At 45.6% G+C, this 16,941-nt stretch overlaps 1 protein-coding gene and 1 long non-coding RNA gene across 5 annotated transcripts; one reads left to right on the forward strand and one right to left on the reverse strand.

Moving 5' to 3' along the window:
* The first annotated feature begins 333 nt into the window (after window positions 1-333).
* Window positions 334-5,152, forward strand: LOC127301759 (protein Brevis radix-like 1). Its single transcript, XM_051332030.2, has 5 exons — window positions 334-802; window positions 964-1,394; window positions 4,120-4,255; window positions 4,353-4,771; window positions 4,922-5,152. The coding sequence occupies exons 1-5, from the start codon at window positions 647-649 to the stop codon at window positions 4,998-5,000; spliced, it is 1,221 nt and encodes a 406-aa protein (XP_051187990.1). The 5' UTR covers window positions 334-646; the 3' UTR covers window positions 5,001-5,152.
* Window positions 5,153-7,485: 2,333 nt separating this feature from the next.
* Window positions 7,486-11,302, reverse strand: LOC127301760 (uncharacterized). 4 transcript variants are annotated; one of them, XR_007852444.1, is made up of 7 exons: window positions 10,780-11,302; window positions 10,433-10,619; window positions 10,300-10,346; window positions 9,962-10,068; window positions 9,837-9,895; window positions 8,213-8,321; window positions 7,486-7,934 (listed from the first exon to the last, which is right to left on the reverse strand). It is a non-coding gene; the product is annotated as an uncharacterized lncRNA (long non-coding RNA). The 4 variants fall into 4 exon arrangements; XR_007852443.1 differs by having other exon boundaries at window positions 9,962-10,071; XR_011745475.1 differs by having other exon boundaries at window positions 10,456-10,619; window positions 10,780-11,301.
* Between the last annotated feature and the right edge of the window lie 5,639 nt (window positions 11,303-16,941).

The following is a 16,941-nucleotide window of genomic DNA, read 5'->3' on the forward strand; positions in this document are numbered from 1 at the left end:
TATGGGTCCGAAACCAGGCGCGGAAGAGGGAAAAGATTCTAAGAAACTTGACTAAAATGTCGAAGAACTGAACACTGCAGATGAATCTGAAAGAAAATTTTACACTGCAACGGGAAGAAGCCACGACAAATGTGAACCTCTCACTGCACCCTTTTCACATCGAGACAGACACGCTCGCAATGCAGAACAAAAAAAAAAGAGGTTCACTGCCGGCAACTGGCGAGTGTGAGTACTACTGCCCACACGGCCGCACCAGAGGCAGAGGAGGGTCCCGCCGCCCACCGGCGATGTGTCAGGGAAACTTTACATTGATCGCCCGCTCGCGCTCGAATGGAGTGGAGGCGCCGCTCCATAAATCAAATCCCACTTGGCTCGTGCCCTTGTGCGGCTCCTGCCATCAAGTCCGCAATATACTAACCCCGCCATTAATGCCCTTTACTCGAGCTCGAGATCGGAGCAGGAGGAGGCTGTGCCTGTGCGTACTACGTCGCCACGTCGTGATCCTCCGTGCGCTACGTGCCGCCCCCAGCCGCCATTTAAGGGCCGCACGCACGCACGCCGCTCTCGGCCTCGCTTTCCGGGAGTGTCTTCTGTCGCTGCCGCCGCCGCTGCTGCCAGAGGGGCGTGCGCGCCGGAGGAGGAAGGGATGCTGGCGTGCGTCGCGTGCACGAGGCCGCAGCTCGGCGGCGGCGGCGGCCTGCCGCCGCTGCACGAGCCGGCGGAGGAGGAGGACGGGGCCGGCGCGGCGGGCGGCGCGGCGACGCCCAGCACGCGGCAGGCCATCAAGGCGCTCACCGCCCAGGTGGGTTCACCCTCCGCCCCGTGCATCCTCGAAATGTCGATTCTTTTTTCTAGTTTCCCCGGAAAGTCGCAGCTTTTCAGGCCTCGGAATCCAGGCTCGAGGTCGTAATCATCAGATCGGGTGGGCTCGAATTGACGGGGGGGGGGGTTTAATTTCCTCAGATCAAGGACATGGCGCTCAAGGCGTCGGGCGCGTACCGGCACTGCAAGCCCTGCGCGGGCTCCTCGGCGGGGGGCTCGGGGCGCCACCACCCGTACCACCACCGCGGGGGCAGCGGCGGCGGATTCCGGGACTCCGACGCCGCCTCGGGCTCCGGCCGCTTCCGCTACGCGTACCGGCGCGCCGCGGGCGGCGGCAGCGGCGGCTCCAGCGGGGAAGCCACGCCGTCCATGAGCGCGCGCACCGACTTCCTCGCCGGCGACGAGGAGGAGCCGGAGGAGGAGGAGGACGACGACATGTCGTCTGGCGGCGGCGGCGGTGGTGGCAAGGAGGATAACGCCAAGGAGTGGGTGGCGCAGGTGGAGCCCGGCGTCCTCATCACCTTCGTCTCGCTGCCGCAAGGTGGCAACGACCTCAAGCGCATCCGATTCAGGTGAGCAAACGTGACTAAATTTCTTCCCAATTGCGCTTACTTGAGCGTATCTGCATTTTTTGTGTAATTACTCGATTCGTTGGTTGGAAAACATCTTATTGGCTTACTTCACATTTTTAGCAAACATGATTGAGATTTTGATATCTTCATGCATATGAGTAGATTTTGATATCTTCCTGCATTTGAGTAGAACAATGTTTTGGTGTTAGTAAAGAAATGCAGATAGATACTACACAATGTGTCGTGGAAAGTGCCAACAAACTGAAGTTTCAGCCAGTATCTTTCATAGTAATTTTTTTACTGGTCAGTACACAAAATACTGAAAATTTCCTTGAGAAATGCATGTGGTAGTTTAAACTCTTGAAAAGGCAAGCTTGGTCTGAGCTTGAGATAGCAACCATCCAAACAAAAATTTATGGATGGCCGTGAGATTCTTCTTAATAATCTTTTGAGATGACTACATGCCCCCATGTTCTCACTTGGATGTCATCCTGATTGGACTTGAGGATGAATGTAAAGCACTGTGCCGTTGGAAGGGTAACACAAAGATTCCTATTTGGAAAAATACTGCTATAAAAATATTAATCTACATGAATGCTAGTACATTTTTCCCTCACTCCTGCTAGTTCTATAAATAGTAGTAAATCCGCTATTATTTTATACTGGATGAGCTCTAACGGGAACAATCGAGTGCATTGTAAATAGCAGTGACTTTAGAATATGACACTACCTCCGTTGTCAACTCTGTGACAGAGACCCATATTTAACCCCCTCACGTGCTCCAGCCAGGTCGAAGTCTAGATGTGTCAGCATGCATGTTATAGAGTCGGTAGATTTGGAATTCTAAGCCATACATTAGAGTTTATGAATCATGTCAGTTGCCCACGTTACAAGTATAGGAGAACCCTGTATCAACCTGCTATGAATTTTGAACGTACTGTACTATGTGGGCCAAATCCAGCTTGCACATTTTGTACTTTAGGTTATCAAAATCATGCATTTGCTGTGCTGATGCTTCCTCTCCAGCAAGAGGTGGTATTATCATGGGACAGGGACATGAGAGGACCACTAGCTACATCTCCTCATGGTAGTCAATAATAAAGAAGCTTAATGGAAAGAGAAGCGTTGGAACAAAGAAGCTCCTCTCTCTTTGGCCATTGGCTTGCCTTGTTGTCTTCTTATTGATATGTAGTCGGGTCCCTCCACACCGGGTTATTAGGAGAGCCATCCAACATGGACCTTTGATTGATAACATTTCCCGTAATGTGGGGAGCTCTAGTTCCAACATCGATACTGTTATAATCAGATCTTACAAACCACTTTTGCAAACTTAGTCTGGTCACTATAAATTTAAAATGCGCATGTGAAAATATGCTCATTGTAAATTTGTAGTGTTCGGATTGAGTTTATAATAGTCGTTCTAAGATTTGTTTGTGAGCATAGTTGCCTTGTTAAAATAAGATTACTGTGACTAGCCCCTCATGGCCAGCTGTTCTGATTGGACCCCACTAGCATTATTAGGTATAAAATAAAATATTATTTTATATCTGCAATACTAGCTGGATCTTAAGGTGGGTGCAGGTGTTGTTTTGTTTAGTTCATTGGTTCTGGATCTAAGGCAAGTAGGGACAATTTACAATTTGGTAGCTTATGGAGTAACATTGGTTTAACTGCCAACGTTGTCACGGGATGCACTAGTTGTCATTCCATTGAGCGTGTGGATCAGTTGATTAATGTGCTTTAGATCTACCAACGCATCGCATAATCACTTGTGCTGTGCAGTAGTTGTGTATTTTTTTTGCCACTATGTGTTGAAAAGGGCATGGGCTACACAGTAAATTGATAGCTGTAGGCCATCTCAATTGCATCACCTCCTCTCCTGTCTCTCTCTCTGGTCCTTCCAGCTATCAGCATGATATACAATGGTATATCAAACCTCACAGCTCTTGCTATATAGGCTGTTTCTAATCTTATATTGGAGATTTCAGCTATCTAGGGATTTCCTTTTTTATTGGTGTGCCATATTTTGGGAGTGTATTTAGATCTCCATCTGTTATATATTTAGATTGCCAGGTGAAGCTGGTTGTCTGTTCACTGTGTTACTTGCACCTGAGTTTTAAACATGCTGATATGCATATGTGAAACCAGAACTCTGCAAATTAAGATGCAATTGGAACTAAAATGGCTATATGCTACTACCAGGCATCCTGCATCCATAACCATTGTCTTGAGAACACATGCATATGTCTGAGGCACAAAGAAGAAAATGCACAGGAATAGCATAAGTTGCGTTTATAAGCTGTGAAATGTAAAGTTTCTACTTTGATCTGGGATATTATGGAGTAACAAAGCAAACACTCCATTGTATATAATATCTGCCTATGTGCCGACTTAGTTCCGATGCATTTGTTAACTCTTCACGGCTTTGTTTTTATTGATTATGTAGATTACTGCTATACAGGTATAGCCTGTGCGGCTTATCGGTTCACTGCTCATTCTATGATTATGTACATGAAAGAGGCAATTTGGTTCTTCCTTACATGTAATTTGATAATGCAGTGTTTTGCACAAGATACCACCTAAACAAGGCAATATTAGAAAAGGAAATGTATGTTTGCATATGATGATATGAATATGCATGCTTGCTTACCTTTTCCTATGATAATTTTGCATGTGTAATTCATCATGACGTGACTTCTTTTTTGCATGGAATGATATACGACAGCCGTGAGATGTTCAACAAATGGCAAGCGCAAAGGTGGTGGGCTGAAAATTATGACAAAGTTATGGAACTTTACAACGTCCAGAGGTTTAACCATCAAAGTGTCCCTCTCCCCACTACACCGAAATCCGAAGATGAGGTGAGATGTGCTCAATTTATCACTAGCTGTTTCAATCACTACAGGCCCATCTTTTAGTACAGCCTTTACATTGTTCCATGACCTTTGTTTCCCACAGAGCTCCAAGGAGGACAGCCCAGTCACACCACCACTGGATAAGGAGCGATTGCCTCGTTCTTTACAGAGACCAACATCTGGTGTCGGAGCGATGGGTTACTCTTCATCCGATTCTCTGGAGCACCATTGCAATGGCCTCCACCATCACCATGGACACCAGCGTTACGACTCAGTGGGGCTAGCATCGACACCGAAGCTGTCAAGCATAAGCGGAGCAAAGACAGAAACCTCATCGATGGATGCTTCAATGAGGACGAGCTCATCGCCAGAAGAGGTCGACAGATCTGGTGAGCTCTCGGTGTCCATCAGCAACGCAAGCGACCAAGAGAGGGAGTGGGTGGAGGAAGACCAGCCTGGTGTATATATTACCATCCGGGCTTTGCCTGGCGGCATAAGAGAACTCCGACGCGTTCGGTTCAGGTGTGTCTTGCTTTCTGACCTTGTTAGCTTTCTTTGTGAACTGCGATCAGTACCAGCCCTAGATTTGCAAGATAGAAGTTTAGCGACTTCCGAAGTTCTTCTTTGACGGCGAAGAAGCCTCTTATTTGATGACTTCTGTTGTGCTTGCAGCCGAGAGAAGTTCAGCGAAATGCATGCCAGGCTATGGTGGGAGGAGAACCGGGCGAGGATACACGAACAGTACCTCTGAGATAGAAGAGTGCACATTGAAAACTAAACAGAGAACTTCGGTCGTTGACATGAGCTAGCTGTTGATCCATGTTGTACATTTTTTCTGTTGGAGCTAACACTACTCCCTCTCTGAGCAGCAGCAGTAGTGAGGTTAAGGCGTCGTTTCTACTATACTGATCTTGCTAGTCTCTGATAATGTTTTCCTACGCAGTTTGCTTTTGATTGGGCAGGAGGTTTGTGTTGAGTAGCTTGGATCTTGTAGCCTAGAAATACCAACCATGTCCTTAAAACTGTAGCTTGCGAAAACTAATCCCCGCCTGGAATGCTGCAACTACTGTGGATTCATTACTACTGGGACTGCTGTCAGCCTGTCAAATTTTGGTTGAGAAGTACGAGAGAAGCGATTGCACGCTGATAGGAATGTCGCCGATAAGAGCTAGACCTCCAGTTTCTCGCCTGATTTTGGTCATGTGATCTCTATGTTATTGCTATATATTACGTACGTTGTAGATGGAGGCCTGGAATTAAAACTCGAAACTCGCGAGCTAAACGAGTAACTTGTGACTCGACTCACCTCGACTTGAACTCGGTGTATAACGAGCCAAGCCGAGTTTCATATTTTGTCGTTAAACGAGTTCAAGCTAAACGAGCCGAGTTCATCGAACTCATGAGTAGCTCGTTTAGCTCGGTAAAATGAATTTGGCCCAAGCCCACCAAAATGCGCAAGTATAATTGTGGTTTCTCAACTTGGCAATCTTATGCTGATGATAGATTGATCGTTGTGGTTTATATTTTTGTGGTACCATAGTCCTAATGCTTGTTGTTCATTATTTATGCCCAAATATTTGGGAAAAATGCATTCTACATATTACATTTTCTATTTGACAGTTTTAAACGAGCTACTCGTGAGTTACTCGCGAGCTTTGCGAGTCGAGCCGAGTTTCAAATCCGGACTCGATTGTTAAACGAGTCGAGTCGAGCTAACTCGATTGTTGACCGAGCTTTAGCGAGTCAAGCCGAGCTGGCTCGGCTCGGCTCGAATTCCAGCCCTAGATGGAGTAACAAATTAATTATGCGGTGGTTTGTACTGTACCAAAAAGATCTCCTTTCACTGAACATCATCCATCTTTGTACATCTACTACGAGTAGTTGAATGCTTGTGCGTTGCCATAGTCTATTTTCTATCATTCCATTGTCGCACGTGTAACTATAAAATGCACAAAATATATTACATAGAATTCGTAAATTTTAAATACTTTGCACAATTAAGTCCCGAACGGCTCACCTTTTCTGGAATAACTTAGGTGATTCACATAACTACCATTTGGTAAATTTGGATTTTATCAAGAAATATGATAGTTTGGGTATTCAGAACATTTGAGATTCTAATCTCTGTCTTTTCACTTCTTGGGTTAAGAGATATCATCTTGATGGTAATAAAATGTGGAAAATGTTAGTTGATTATAAATATAATGTTTCACCAAATATCTTCCATGGTAGACCACCTCCACAATGTTCTCCTTTTTGGAAAGGAGTCATGTGGGCTGCAGCTGCTGCCAAAATTGGTTTTAGATGGAGTGTTGGGAAAGGAGAGAAAGTCCTGTTTAGGGAGGACATATTTATTGGTAATTGCTCACTGGCCATTTTGTACTGGGACTTATATGTGATTGTTAATGAACAAAAATCTACCATTGCAGATGCATGGGATGGTACAACCTGAAATTTACTTTTAGACGCACTATCGACCACCAGGCTTTATTTGCTAGATGGCTTGATTTTTTTGTGTGGGGAATTGATTGACTTGATTCAAACCTTCCAGTTCTCCGAGAGGAAAATAAACCAGGGTGGCTGTTTCACCCTTCTGGTGAATACTCGGTTTTTGGTTGGTTCTTTTGGTCCGCTGTTTTATTTCCCTGAATGAGCTCCAGCTCAAAACCTCAGTTTTTGGTTGCATCTTAATGGAACCAGGGGTGTGGCCCCTATTTTTTTTTAAACATGTTATAATATTTTTCGATAAGGAAATATGACATAGATCAAGTTCCCAAGTTTGCTATAAGTATTTCAAAGTAGATTACTTATGAGTTATGACTTGTAATGCTGATGAATCTGTTAGCCATCTCTATCTCTACTACTTAAAAAGAACGAACGTGTTCCCCCTTCTCCCCATATTTCGTCGTCCTTTTGGTCGTCCGTCCCACCATCCTTTTGGTCGTGTGTCCCACCAAAACAGGGAAAATCTCACGCTGCAATTCAGCAATTTGGTGGTCCTAACCTTCCCAGAATGTAACTCACGCTCCAATCACGCATTTAACAGCCACGGGCATTACGTCCTGTTGGTCGTTCAGGCATTTAACAGCCTGGGCCAGTTTAGGAATCTCACAAATTACCTTCCTCAGGTATGTAATATCATCTTCCCTCAAATTACAGTGAACAAACCTTCCTAGAATATAACTCACGCAACAATCCAACTCACGCTCCAATCACGCATTTAACAGCCACGGGCATTTGGTCCTGTTGGTCGTTCTGTTGGTCGTTCAGGCATTTAACAGCCTGGGCCAGTTTAGGAATCTCACAAATCACCTTCCCTCAAATTACAGTGAACAATTAATTTAAATTAACTCGACCCATACATTACGCTATGGTAATTAAAACATTTCCCATAAACATTTGCGAGAAGGAAGCAGTCATATAAAGGGTACACTGAACCATGGCTCGAGCTAGAGATCTCGTGTATCTGGAGTTCAACCTGTCCCTCCCGAATTTCATTGAGTCACAAGGCGGATCATCGGAGAAGTTTAGGGAGTTCAGGTATGTAACACCCTCTCCCCCTTTCGAATCAGGCATGCTTTTTTTCTGGATTTACAATACCCCACAAGTATCAGAGATACATAGAACAATATCCTCTGTTCTTTGTCATGTTCTTCAAGGCATCATCCCCAGATCCCGCTCATGCCTTGGCAAAACATAATGCAATCACATAATGCACACATTAACATTCGAAGGTCTTGGCAAAACATAATGCAATCACGTATTGTAGTAGATCTATCTCTTGTATTATAGGCATGTAATAAGCATGTAAAATTCCAATTATTTAAAACGCAGTGGCAAAATATACTGAATTCAGAGTGACATGTTCAGTCTTCTAGAGAAAATGAAGAGGACAATGAGTTGGTTGTACAAAAAAATTCAGATGCATATAATGAACAAGTAATAAATCCATCTGAGATATACCTCGAAGGGTCAAACCAGGGAATCGAGTAATCATGAGGACATTAGTGGGTTTCCAATGATGGTGCTGCCACAGGCTAATCATGTTGCTGCTCCGAATAACTGACATCAACTGAGGAATGTGATCAAAAATCATTAATGATATATTTATCAAAAATCATTAATCGATGTGGTGAAGGTGAATAATAGTACCCAGGTGCCAAAAAATATATCCAAATAAACTGGTTCCAAGGACCAGTGACGCATAATACAAATATCAGAGAAGGTAGACCAAGACAGAATAAAATTTGCCTTAATAAAAATACTGAATGTTGGGTATTTCACTGCCAAAACCACATCAACAAACTTCTTGTACGCGAAAAGCAAACTCCCCCAGATGGATTGTCCTAGCAATATTGATGTGGGGGCAAGAAAAAGGATATATAATGCCATGAGGGGAGAAGCAACACACTATTTATCCATTCTCATTGTCCTTTTGGTTTGAGGTCGTGTGAAGTGACAGAATTTCCGCCTTACCGCTTACATTTTTTTTCCATTATTAGGTGTGACTACAGTTTTCTATCAAGTGTATCAACTATTTATGTTGCGTTTCAGATTTCCGCAGACTGAACAATATATAAAAAACTATCATTGTAGCTTCTGATTTCTAGCTAATGTCCAGCAATTCTTGTTAACATCTACTGCTCGTGTATAAAAAACAGTATAATTAAGGATGGAGGGAACAAGAATTACCTGGGGCTAACCAAGAATTACCTGCAGCCCTAAATTTGATGTATTGCACACAGATGCACTGGCGGATCTTAGTAGGGGCTAAACCAGGCCATGCCCCGCCCTGGATTTTTACCAAAAAATATACTATACCAATCAGTTGGTAGCCTAACAGTTAAAACCCAGTTAATCAGCTGCACACGCCCAGGTCGGTAGTACTGCAGCCACGAGACTAGGACCATCGTCGATTCAGCCATTCTCCATATATCATGGTTCTGTTGCGCTAGCCATTGAGCCAATAGGTTTGGAAATTCAGAGGCCCAAGCAGACAGGGATTCAGGGAAAGGATTCGACCAGCGGCTGCCGGTCGCCGTAATCTCACACCGTATGCCCAACTGTCCAAGGGTTGCGATGCAAGCACTAGCCAAGGTCTAGGTGCCAGGCAGCGTCAGGTGCAGAATTAATCGAGCAGTTCACTTAAAATTTTCCTTTAATTGCGTCAAGACAAAGAACCAAAACCTGTATTTTATTTCTTTCCCAATTTCTTAGCTACTCATGGATTAATTGAAAAGAAAATCCCTAACTCTGAATTACCATGCGCACCAGCAACATACTGTCCCGGTTCTGAAATAAGCCTGGCAGATTTGTATAATTCGCTTATATCTACACACTAAAATACATATAGATACATGCAAATCTATACAATACCGCAACACTTACTTTCAAACGGAGGGTGTACTAGCTAAGATGTGATTCTTTTTTTCTCTTCTTTAATTTGGCCCGCCCAAATCTATACAGATGCGAGACTCACGAGATTATTTCAAATAGGAACAAGTACCCAGATTGGCTATACCTTGTTACTGTCTATTCATACAAACTATGGCATCAGAGCCCAGGAGATAAACAAGATTGGCTATACCTTGTTACAGAACTTGAGTAGCTTTTGTCATTGCTCCAGCCACTGTCATTGGCTTTCAGCTGCCCAGAAAACGATTAAGAACACAATACTATAACTTCATGAAACATGGAAAACACTATACATACTTCTGTAATATGCATTCCATGCAGTGGCAATTGCAGACTGGACTCATCCATGCAATGCCCTTGCCAATCCATAGGCGGTGGCATTATTGGCAGAGGAGGTGGAATGGCTGCTGCAATATTGATACATAAAAATATCCAGCTTTTAAATTTTGAACGAGCTAATTCTCCAGGTTCATGGAAATCAATGCAGGGCTATGATAAATTTGTACCTAAACTTTCGCTAAAGTTTGTCAACACACCACAGCATCACACACTCATTTCAGTGAATTCAAAGTAACACATAGAAAATTGCAGCAGACCAAAAATTCTACGAAGAAACGAACAAGCCTTAGTTATACCTTCCAAGATCGATCATTGGTCCAGGATTCCAGGTAACCTGCTTGGCCTGCAACAATTTCAACTGACCTTGTAAAATCAAGATAATCTCAAGACTTCAGAGAATCAATAAACCTCAAACATGAAAAAAGTGACCTCTGAAAGTTTGTAATGCATGCCTCCGGCGGCCGACGGAGATAGTGGCAGGAAGGTGTGTGGTGCTGATCCTGAGCCATACGCGGCTGACTCACACAGCTACCTCAAGTTGCGGGCACCTAGACCATTTGCGGACCACTGAGCCGAGCACAAACATCAATCGATGGCTATGTCTGGCTGGGCATCGCTGGGACGAGTACAGTGCGTGAGGACATGGAAACAACCCAGCACGGGAAGCTAGACTTAATTGATTTTATTACCTTGGGGCAAGTACAGTGCATAAGTACTAGAGATATAGATACATTTCTGGTCATACAAGAAGTCAAGAACACAATTGATTTTATTACCTTGGGTGCTAGACTTAAATCCACAAGTCTTCTAGCAATCTTTGGTCGCTCTTGCCTTGATCCCAGGAGTTGTCCACACGACAGCCAATGTTTATTTAAAATTAACTATAGCAGAAGTAACGTCATGCTGAAAAAAGGGACGAGAGTACATGGTGAGCAGCAGAAAAGCAAGGTAAGATGGGGCAGGGGCCGCGCGAGGCAGCCGGTGGCAGGGGTGCGCAAGGGAGTGGGGGGCGGGGCCAGGCGAGCGAATCTGCGCCGGGCGGCCGCGCGAGGGACCCGGGGCAGGAGCGCGCGACAGAGCCGGGGAGCGGGGCCGCGCGCCCAAAGCTCGGGCCGGTGGCCGCGCGAGGGAGCCAGGGGCCAGGGGCGGACGAGCTAAGCGGTATAAAGCAGCACGAGCCAAGCCGGGGGGACGGCGGCGGCAGGGCGAGTGAAATTGGGGGCTGACAATGGAGTCTCTAGCCAGCAGTGAGAAAAAGGGGAAGTTGAGAGGTGGGAGACGATGGGGAAAGGTGCCAGTATTTTTATTGAGCCCTGCTATACACACGACGAATTCCGTCCGATACTCATACGATCCTGCGAGTAGGTGCGAATCTTCTCGCGCTAAGACAATGAAAGGCAAACACGCTTCAGGTCTGGGCTAAATACTTTTTTGTATTTTTTTGCATAAAATCGTTGCAAGTTTTTTCAGCGGTATTTTGCACAATCACACACACCAAATATGGTGTTTCCATTCCAGGATTCCAGCATGCGGCAAAAGGCATAGTCGACGCGCGCACCCAACAACCTCCTGAGACCAACGATCTCCTGAAATTTCACCGCGCACACCCATCTCCATTTCCGCCTCCACTCTAGCACCGCCGCCACCCCTATTCTGCGCCGCTTCCGCCGCCGCTGCCTTGCTCGCCGTGGTAGATCAGTGACGCATCGGCACTCCAAATTTTTTTGGCGCGCCGACGCAGCTCAAATCAACGGACGACCAACCGCGCCGCTGCCTCCTGAAGTCGATTTCGCACCCGGCGAGCACCTTCGCCACGGAATTAGCGCCTCGGCGAGCACCTCTACCCCTTAGCGACCGGATCTATGTCACCGCTACGGTGACGCAGATGTTCTGGGAGGCCGGCATCCCAATGCCATGAGGCGACGTGCACCTCCCCCACGGCTGGAACCTAAGCCCAGATCGGGTTCCGATGCCGCCGATCCGGAGCTCCGGCCGCGCCCGCGTCACGGAGATCTGGCGGCGGCAGCCTCTAGATCGACAAGCCCGCGGCTACTCCGCCGCGGGCCGCGCCAGCGCCAGCGCCATAGGGCCCAGCCCGAAGAGGACGAAGACTCCGAGCTGCAGGCCACGCTGCGGCGTCCCGCGAGGTCAACGACCTCGAGGAGCTGGCCAAATGGCCGCACCTTGCCGAGGCGCTGCGCGCCTCCACGCTGGAGTAGGAGGCCAAGAAGGCCAAGGGGGAAAGGGCGCAGGTCGCCCTGGCCGGAGTCCCCGGCGCCCTCCGGCGTGTCCAGCCGGAACAACGCGTCGCCGCCGGGGGCCATCGTCCTCATCGACGGTGACGACGACGAGTACTACTGGGAGTAGGGTTTCCTTATTTTTTTAGTTTAAAGCCTAAATTTTTTTTAGTTCATGTAAAAATTGCCCAAAATAGGACTAAGTTTAAATGAACTGTAGTTTAAATTTAATTTGTTTTTGTTTTCCTTTATTATTATTATTTTTGTTATCTTTGACTTTTGGGGTGCAAGTCTGCTGCTACAGATACAGTTATGCGGACCTTAAACGGGGACCGACGGCCAGATCCGTCGTCCACACGGCAAGAACCCAAACAAATCCAAAATGTAGATTGTCCAACACGTCCATTTGGATCGTCGCGTTGAAGATGGCCTTACGGAAGGGATGTAAAGTCGTGGAAGGGGTTTGATTTCTGGGTTGGTTGGAGTGGAACTTTGGACAAAGGGCGCAGGAACTAATTAGCTGTGCTTTCGCTGGGAGGAGGCATCGTACATAGATCGGATGGAGATTGTCGTGTGTGAAGCAATTCCGATTTTTATTCACCAAGAGACAACTTGCCTGCAAGTGAGAGGAGAAAGATCTGCCTAATGGTAACCAGCATGTGAGATGGGGATGCGATTAGATGTGTAGACGTGATTAGGTGGTTTGCAACGTGTTTTGCGACTTTTCTGCGCGCTCGGGCATACAGTAGTACAGGCTTAGCACCCGCCGCCCCTGTGTAGTTTTGTCCAAGAAAGAGATATACTCCAGTTTGATGTCTCTGTGTTGTACGCTCCTGAGTTGAATCTTGGTATCTCCAGCTCAGTACCACTGCGTAGGTCACTTCTAATTTAATTCGCAAAAAATATCACTTCTAATTTTTGGTGGGTACTCTTGGGCATGTGAGGAGCAAATATACTGCTAGAGATAGTGTGGCCGGACTTTTAAGTGTATTTTAACCGTGGGAGAGAATTGTATTTTTTCATTCCATATGCATGCTTCTATGACTTTATTTAATTTTTCTATTTCATATATGTTTTTGTTTTTTAGATAATAGCAGGGATCGACACTGATATTGTTGATGCTCGGAAAGAATTCAACGAGATAGGCTCTGATGCGATATGCACGGTGGGTGGTATACTACGTTGAACTTTTTTATTTTTTCGCATGAACTATATATGTTAACGTGAAGTATTGTTGTGCAGAATGTTTTTGAGCTCAAGAAGAATTTTTTGGTACGCTTTCTCAAATACAGTAAAAATGAAGCAGAAGAAAATATTCCTAGCATTGTACGGTAGTATTTAAGGAGCATCGAGGTGAAGATTATTTTAATGTATATAAACAGTTAGTCGAGTGCTTATTTAATTTTTATAAACGATGTCAATTATTATAACGTTCTTCAAAGCAATGTAGTTGTATTATGACAGTGATATCTTGTTATTGTGTTCGGTATTATCATGCTATAGCACATTATAATATCCCTGATTTGATTTGAATTTTTATACTGGGTTTCAAATTATATATGTGCATTGAGAAATAAAATTTGAAGACCCGTGGCAACGCACGGGCATTTGTACTAGTTTATTCTTTAAGTGCCGTGCTGCTATTTACATGTGGAGCACCAGCACTGTTTTTGGATCTGTCACTAGACCCACTTGTTTTGCTCAGTATTTTTGGTGGGTTGCTAAAGCTCATATCATCTCTCATTGAGTTGATTTGTTACATGTGTGTTTTCCTTGGTTATTTGGAAGGTCTAAAAGATGAAGTAACCAGAAGCAATGTGATTGAGGGAGCAGACAGATCGCATCAAGCTGATGTCAGGATCCACGATATGGAGAGAAGGATGAACACTCTGAGGATCACAGGGGTTGAGAGTGATGAAGACGAAGACGTCAATGCGGACTGAATGATGAAAAGAAAAGAGAAAGTTCAATCTTCCCTGAAGCTGTGAACAACTGATGCTGCCTCCTTTCCCCGCACCTGGGAGGATGTGTGTTCGGTCTTTGCTTGTAACAGTTTGTAGCCTGTGTCTGTTTCTGGTTTGTCAGTTAAAAAACGTTGGTTGCCAGGTTATCTCCAGGTCTAGTTTGGTCGTGCTTTTGTTTTGTAAAAACAGAGGGGAGCCCAGAAAAAACCTTAGTTTGCTTTACTTTGTAAGACTTTGTTATGTCCTTTTGATAATGAAACCCGTCTCTCTGTTGAGAGGCTTATGGTTCTTTTTATACTTTTGATTAGTTTTCATTGGATAGGTATCCTGCTATACGTGTGATTCAGAACTAGGCTCTGTGGACGCAAAAGTCCTGCCTAATGCTAATGAGCTCTCACCATCTGACTAATACCATAATTACAAGCACACTCGCATCCTTCTGGTCTGGTCAACGTAATTATATAAACCTTTTCTAAGACACTCACTGAAGGGGCTATCAAGACGTGGCATGTCTATCCTGAATGGCAGCCAGATTGACAACCTCAAGTCATTTCCAAAATTTAGGTGGGGCATTGGGTCAGAGGACAAATCACTTTGGGTAAGCTAATTAATTCACAGACATTAAAGAAAGATGAGGTAGGGTTTTATTCTTCCGTAGCATAATTATTCTACTTCAAAGTCACTTTAAGTCATTTTCATTTGCCAATAATCATGTTATAGTATACCAAACTTGGGAGATGAGAGATTTTTTAGGTAAGGATCAGAGATCTTGATTCAGGTTAGTACCCCTGTAGATGCGGCTCCTGGATTTCAGCAGTGAGTAGTACCCTGTACTGTCTCTGTTTCTGAAAAGAATGCATGCACTTTAAAAAAAATAGTCCGACGATAGATGATTTATGTTATACGAAATTGATATCATTAGATTTATTTCGAAACAATTATCAAATGCACTCTTGACTAGACAGACTCCAAATTTATTTAATATTAATACATGTTGAGGTTTGGGAGCTTGCTGTTACAGGAGGAAGCATATTGCCAACTGTAGCTATATGCAATACTATATCAATTTGCTTCACTCAAATTTACCTATCTCATTGTCAACATGAGTACTAGTGCCCAACCCCATTTTGTTTTCTCTTGATGAACTTAGACTATGGTTAATATTAGGTCAGAAATATAATTAACAATGATATTTGCACTTGAACAAACAAGAACAAGAGGTATTAAAAAAGCACTAAAAGACAATGTGCATAACACTATCAAATAAATAGAGCAATGGGAAGAAAGCAAACACTATTTTTAGCCGATCCATTGGATAATGATAGCATAGAAAATGAATAAGCAGACGGGTCTAGCCGTGGTAAACAAGAGAGGTTTACCATTATCAATATGAGAAATTTAGTGATTTGTAACCAATGTAGTGCAGGCAGTTGGAACATCATCAGCATCTAGTAGTACTTGTTTATTCCAAGAGAAGACTCTTAGGTTATCCCAATGACCAGAGGCTTAGAAGTTTTCGAGGGAAAAACTGACAAAAAGGGTAAAAGAGATCTCCCATTTTCCAGGATTGTATTGTATGATTGTATCAGGTCACTGCAGCAGTGTCCAGTTGTGCATGAGAGCATCTGTGCAGCGTAGCTGCCCAAGTACCTATCGCTCGTTACCATTCGTGGCGGCTTCGCATTACTCCTAGAAAGAGGCCTGGGCAACTCGGCCAACCAGGGGGTCTGGAGGGGGGTTTCAATCTCGTTCGTCCAATCCCGTGGCTACAGTAATTCCTCAGCCCCGCTTTTCACCACAGCCATCGGATGCGGGTAAAAAAAGTTCACTTTTTTGCTGCTTGCGTTACTCCATGACATGTGGGGACAGGAGAGTGTGGGACCCAAATATCATCACACCGACCATGCTCGTTCGCGTCTCTTTTCTTCCCTCTTTTCCTGTGCGCGTGCCCGTGGTGAAAAATCTTTCCGCGTGTGTGGCGGCGGCGATGAGGGTACGCAGGAGGCGGAGATGCGGCGGCCGCCCTGAGTGAAGAAGCCAGTCGCCCCAGGTGGAGAAGAGGAGCTACGGAGAGCCCTAAGTGTGGGAACAGCGCCGCCGGCATCGCGCAGCCGTGGCCGTCCGCGGGCTCCGGCGCCATTTAGGAGGACCGTGGGTGGCGCCGATGCGTGGTTGGAGAGGGTGCCGGAGGAGGAGGGAGGCGGTGCTGTGCCGGCCACCCCGCGCCTTAACCCCCACCTCGCTGGCTCCCGATGCCAGTCGTCCGCCGCGGAGACGCTCACCGTTCTTCGGGTGGCGCTAGGCCGGAGGTAGAGGAGCAGCAAGGGGCGGCGCTGGGCCGTAGGTGGAGGAGCAGCGAGGGGCGACTCTTGGGGTGGCTCTGGGGCTAGGACGCCCGGTGCCGGGCGAGCTCCCACGGCCATGCCCTCGCTCGTCGTCGTCCAGGTCGCCTCTTCCCCAACCCGGCCTATATTATAACTAGAGCAACGAATCGATTGGTTACTGGGGGAGGCTGGCACAGAGGCTGTGAGCACCGGAGTCCGCCGAAGCCAGCCTGATACGCCACGGAATCCATTCTGCAATTTCCCCTCCCGAATTGAGTATGGGTAATTTGTGCTCTCTAGACTATACTGTCAATGTCTGTATTGCTGCACGGTCTGCTCTATACGTAGGGAGAGTTTATGTTTACGCCACGTTAATGTATAAATTAGAGAACTTGAAATTTCATGTCTATTTC

Source organism: Lolium perenne, chromosome 5 (assembly GCF_019359855.2).
Source record: "Lolium perenne isolate Kyuss_39 chromosome 5, Kyuss_2.0, whole genome shotgun sequence".
In the NCBI taxonomy this organism is placed as follows: domain Eukaryota; kingdom Viridiplantae; phylum Streptophyta; class Magnoliopsida; order Poales; family Poaceae; genus Lolium; species Lolium perenne.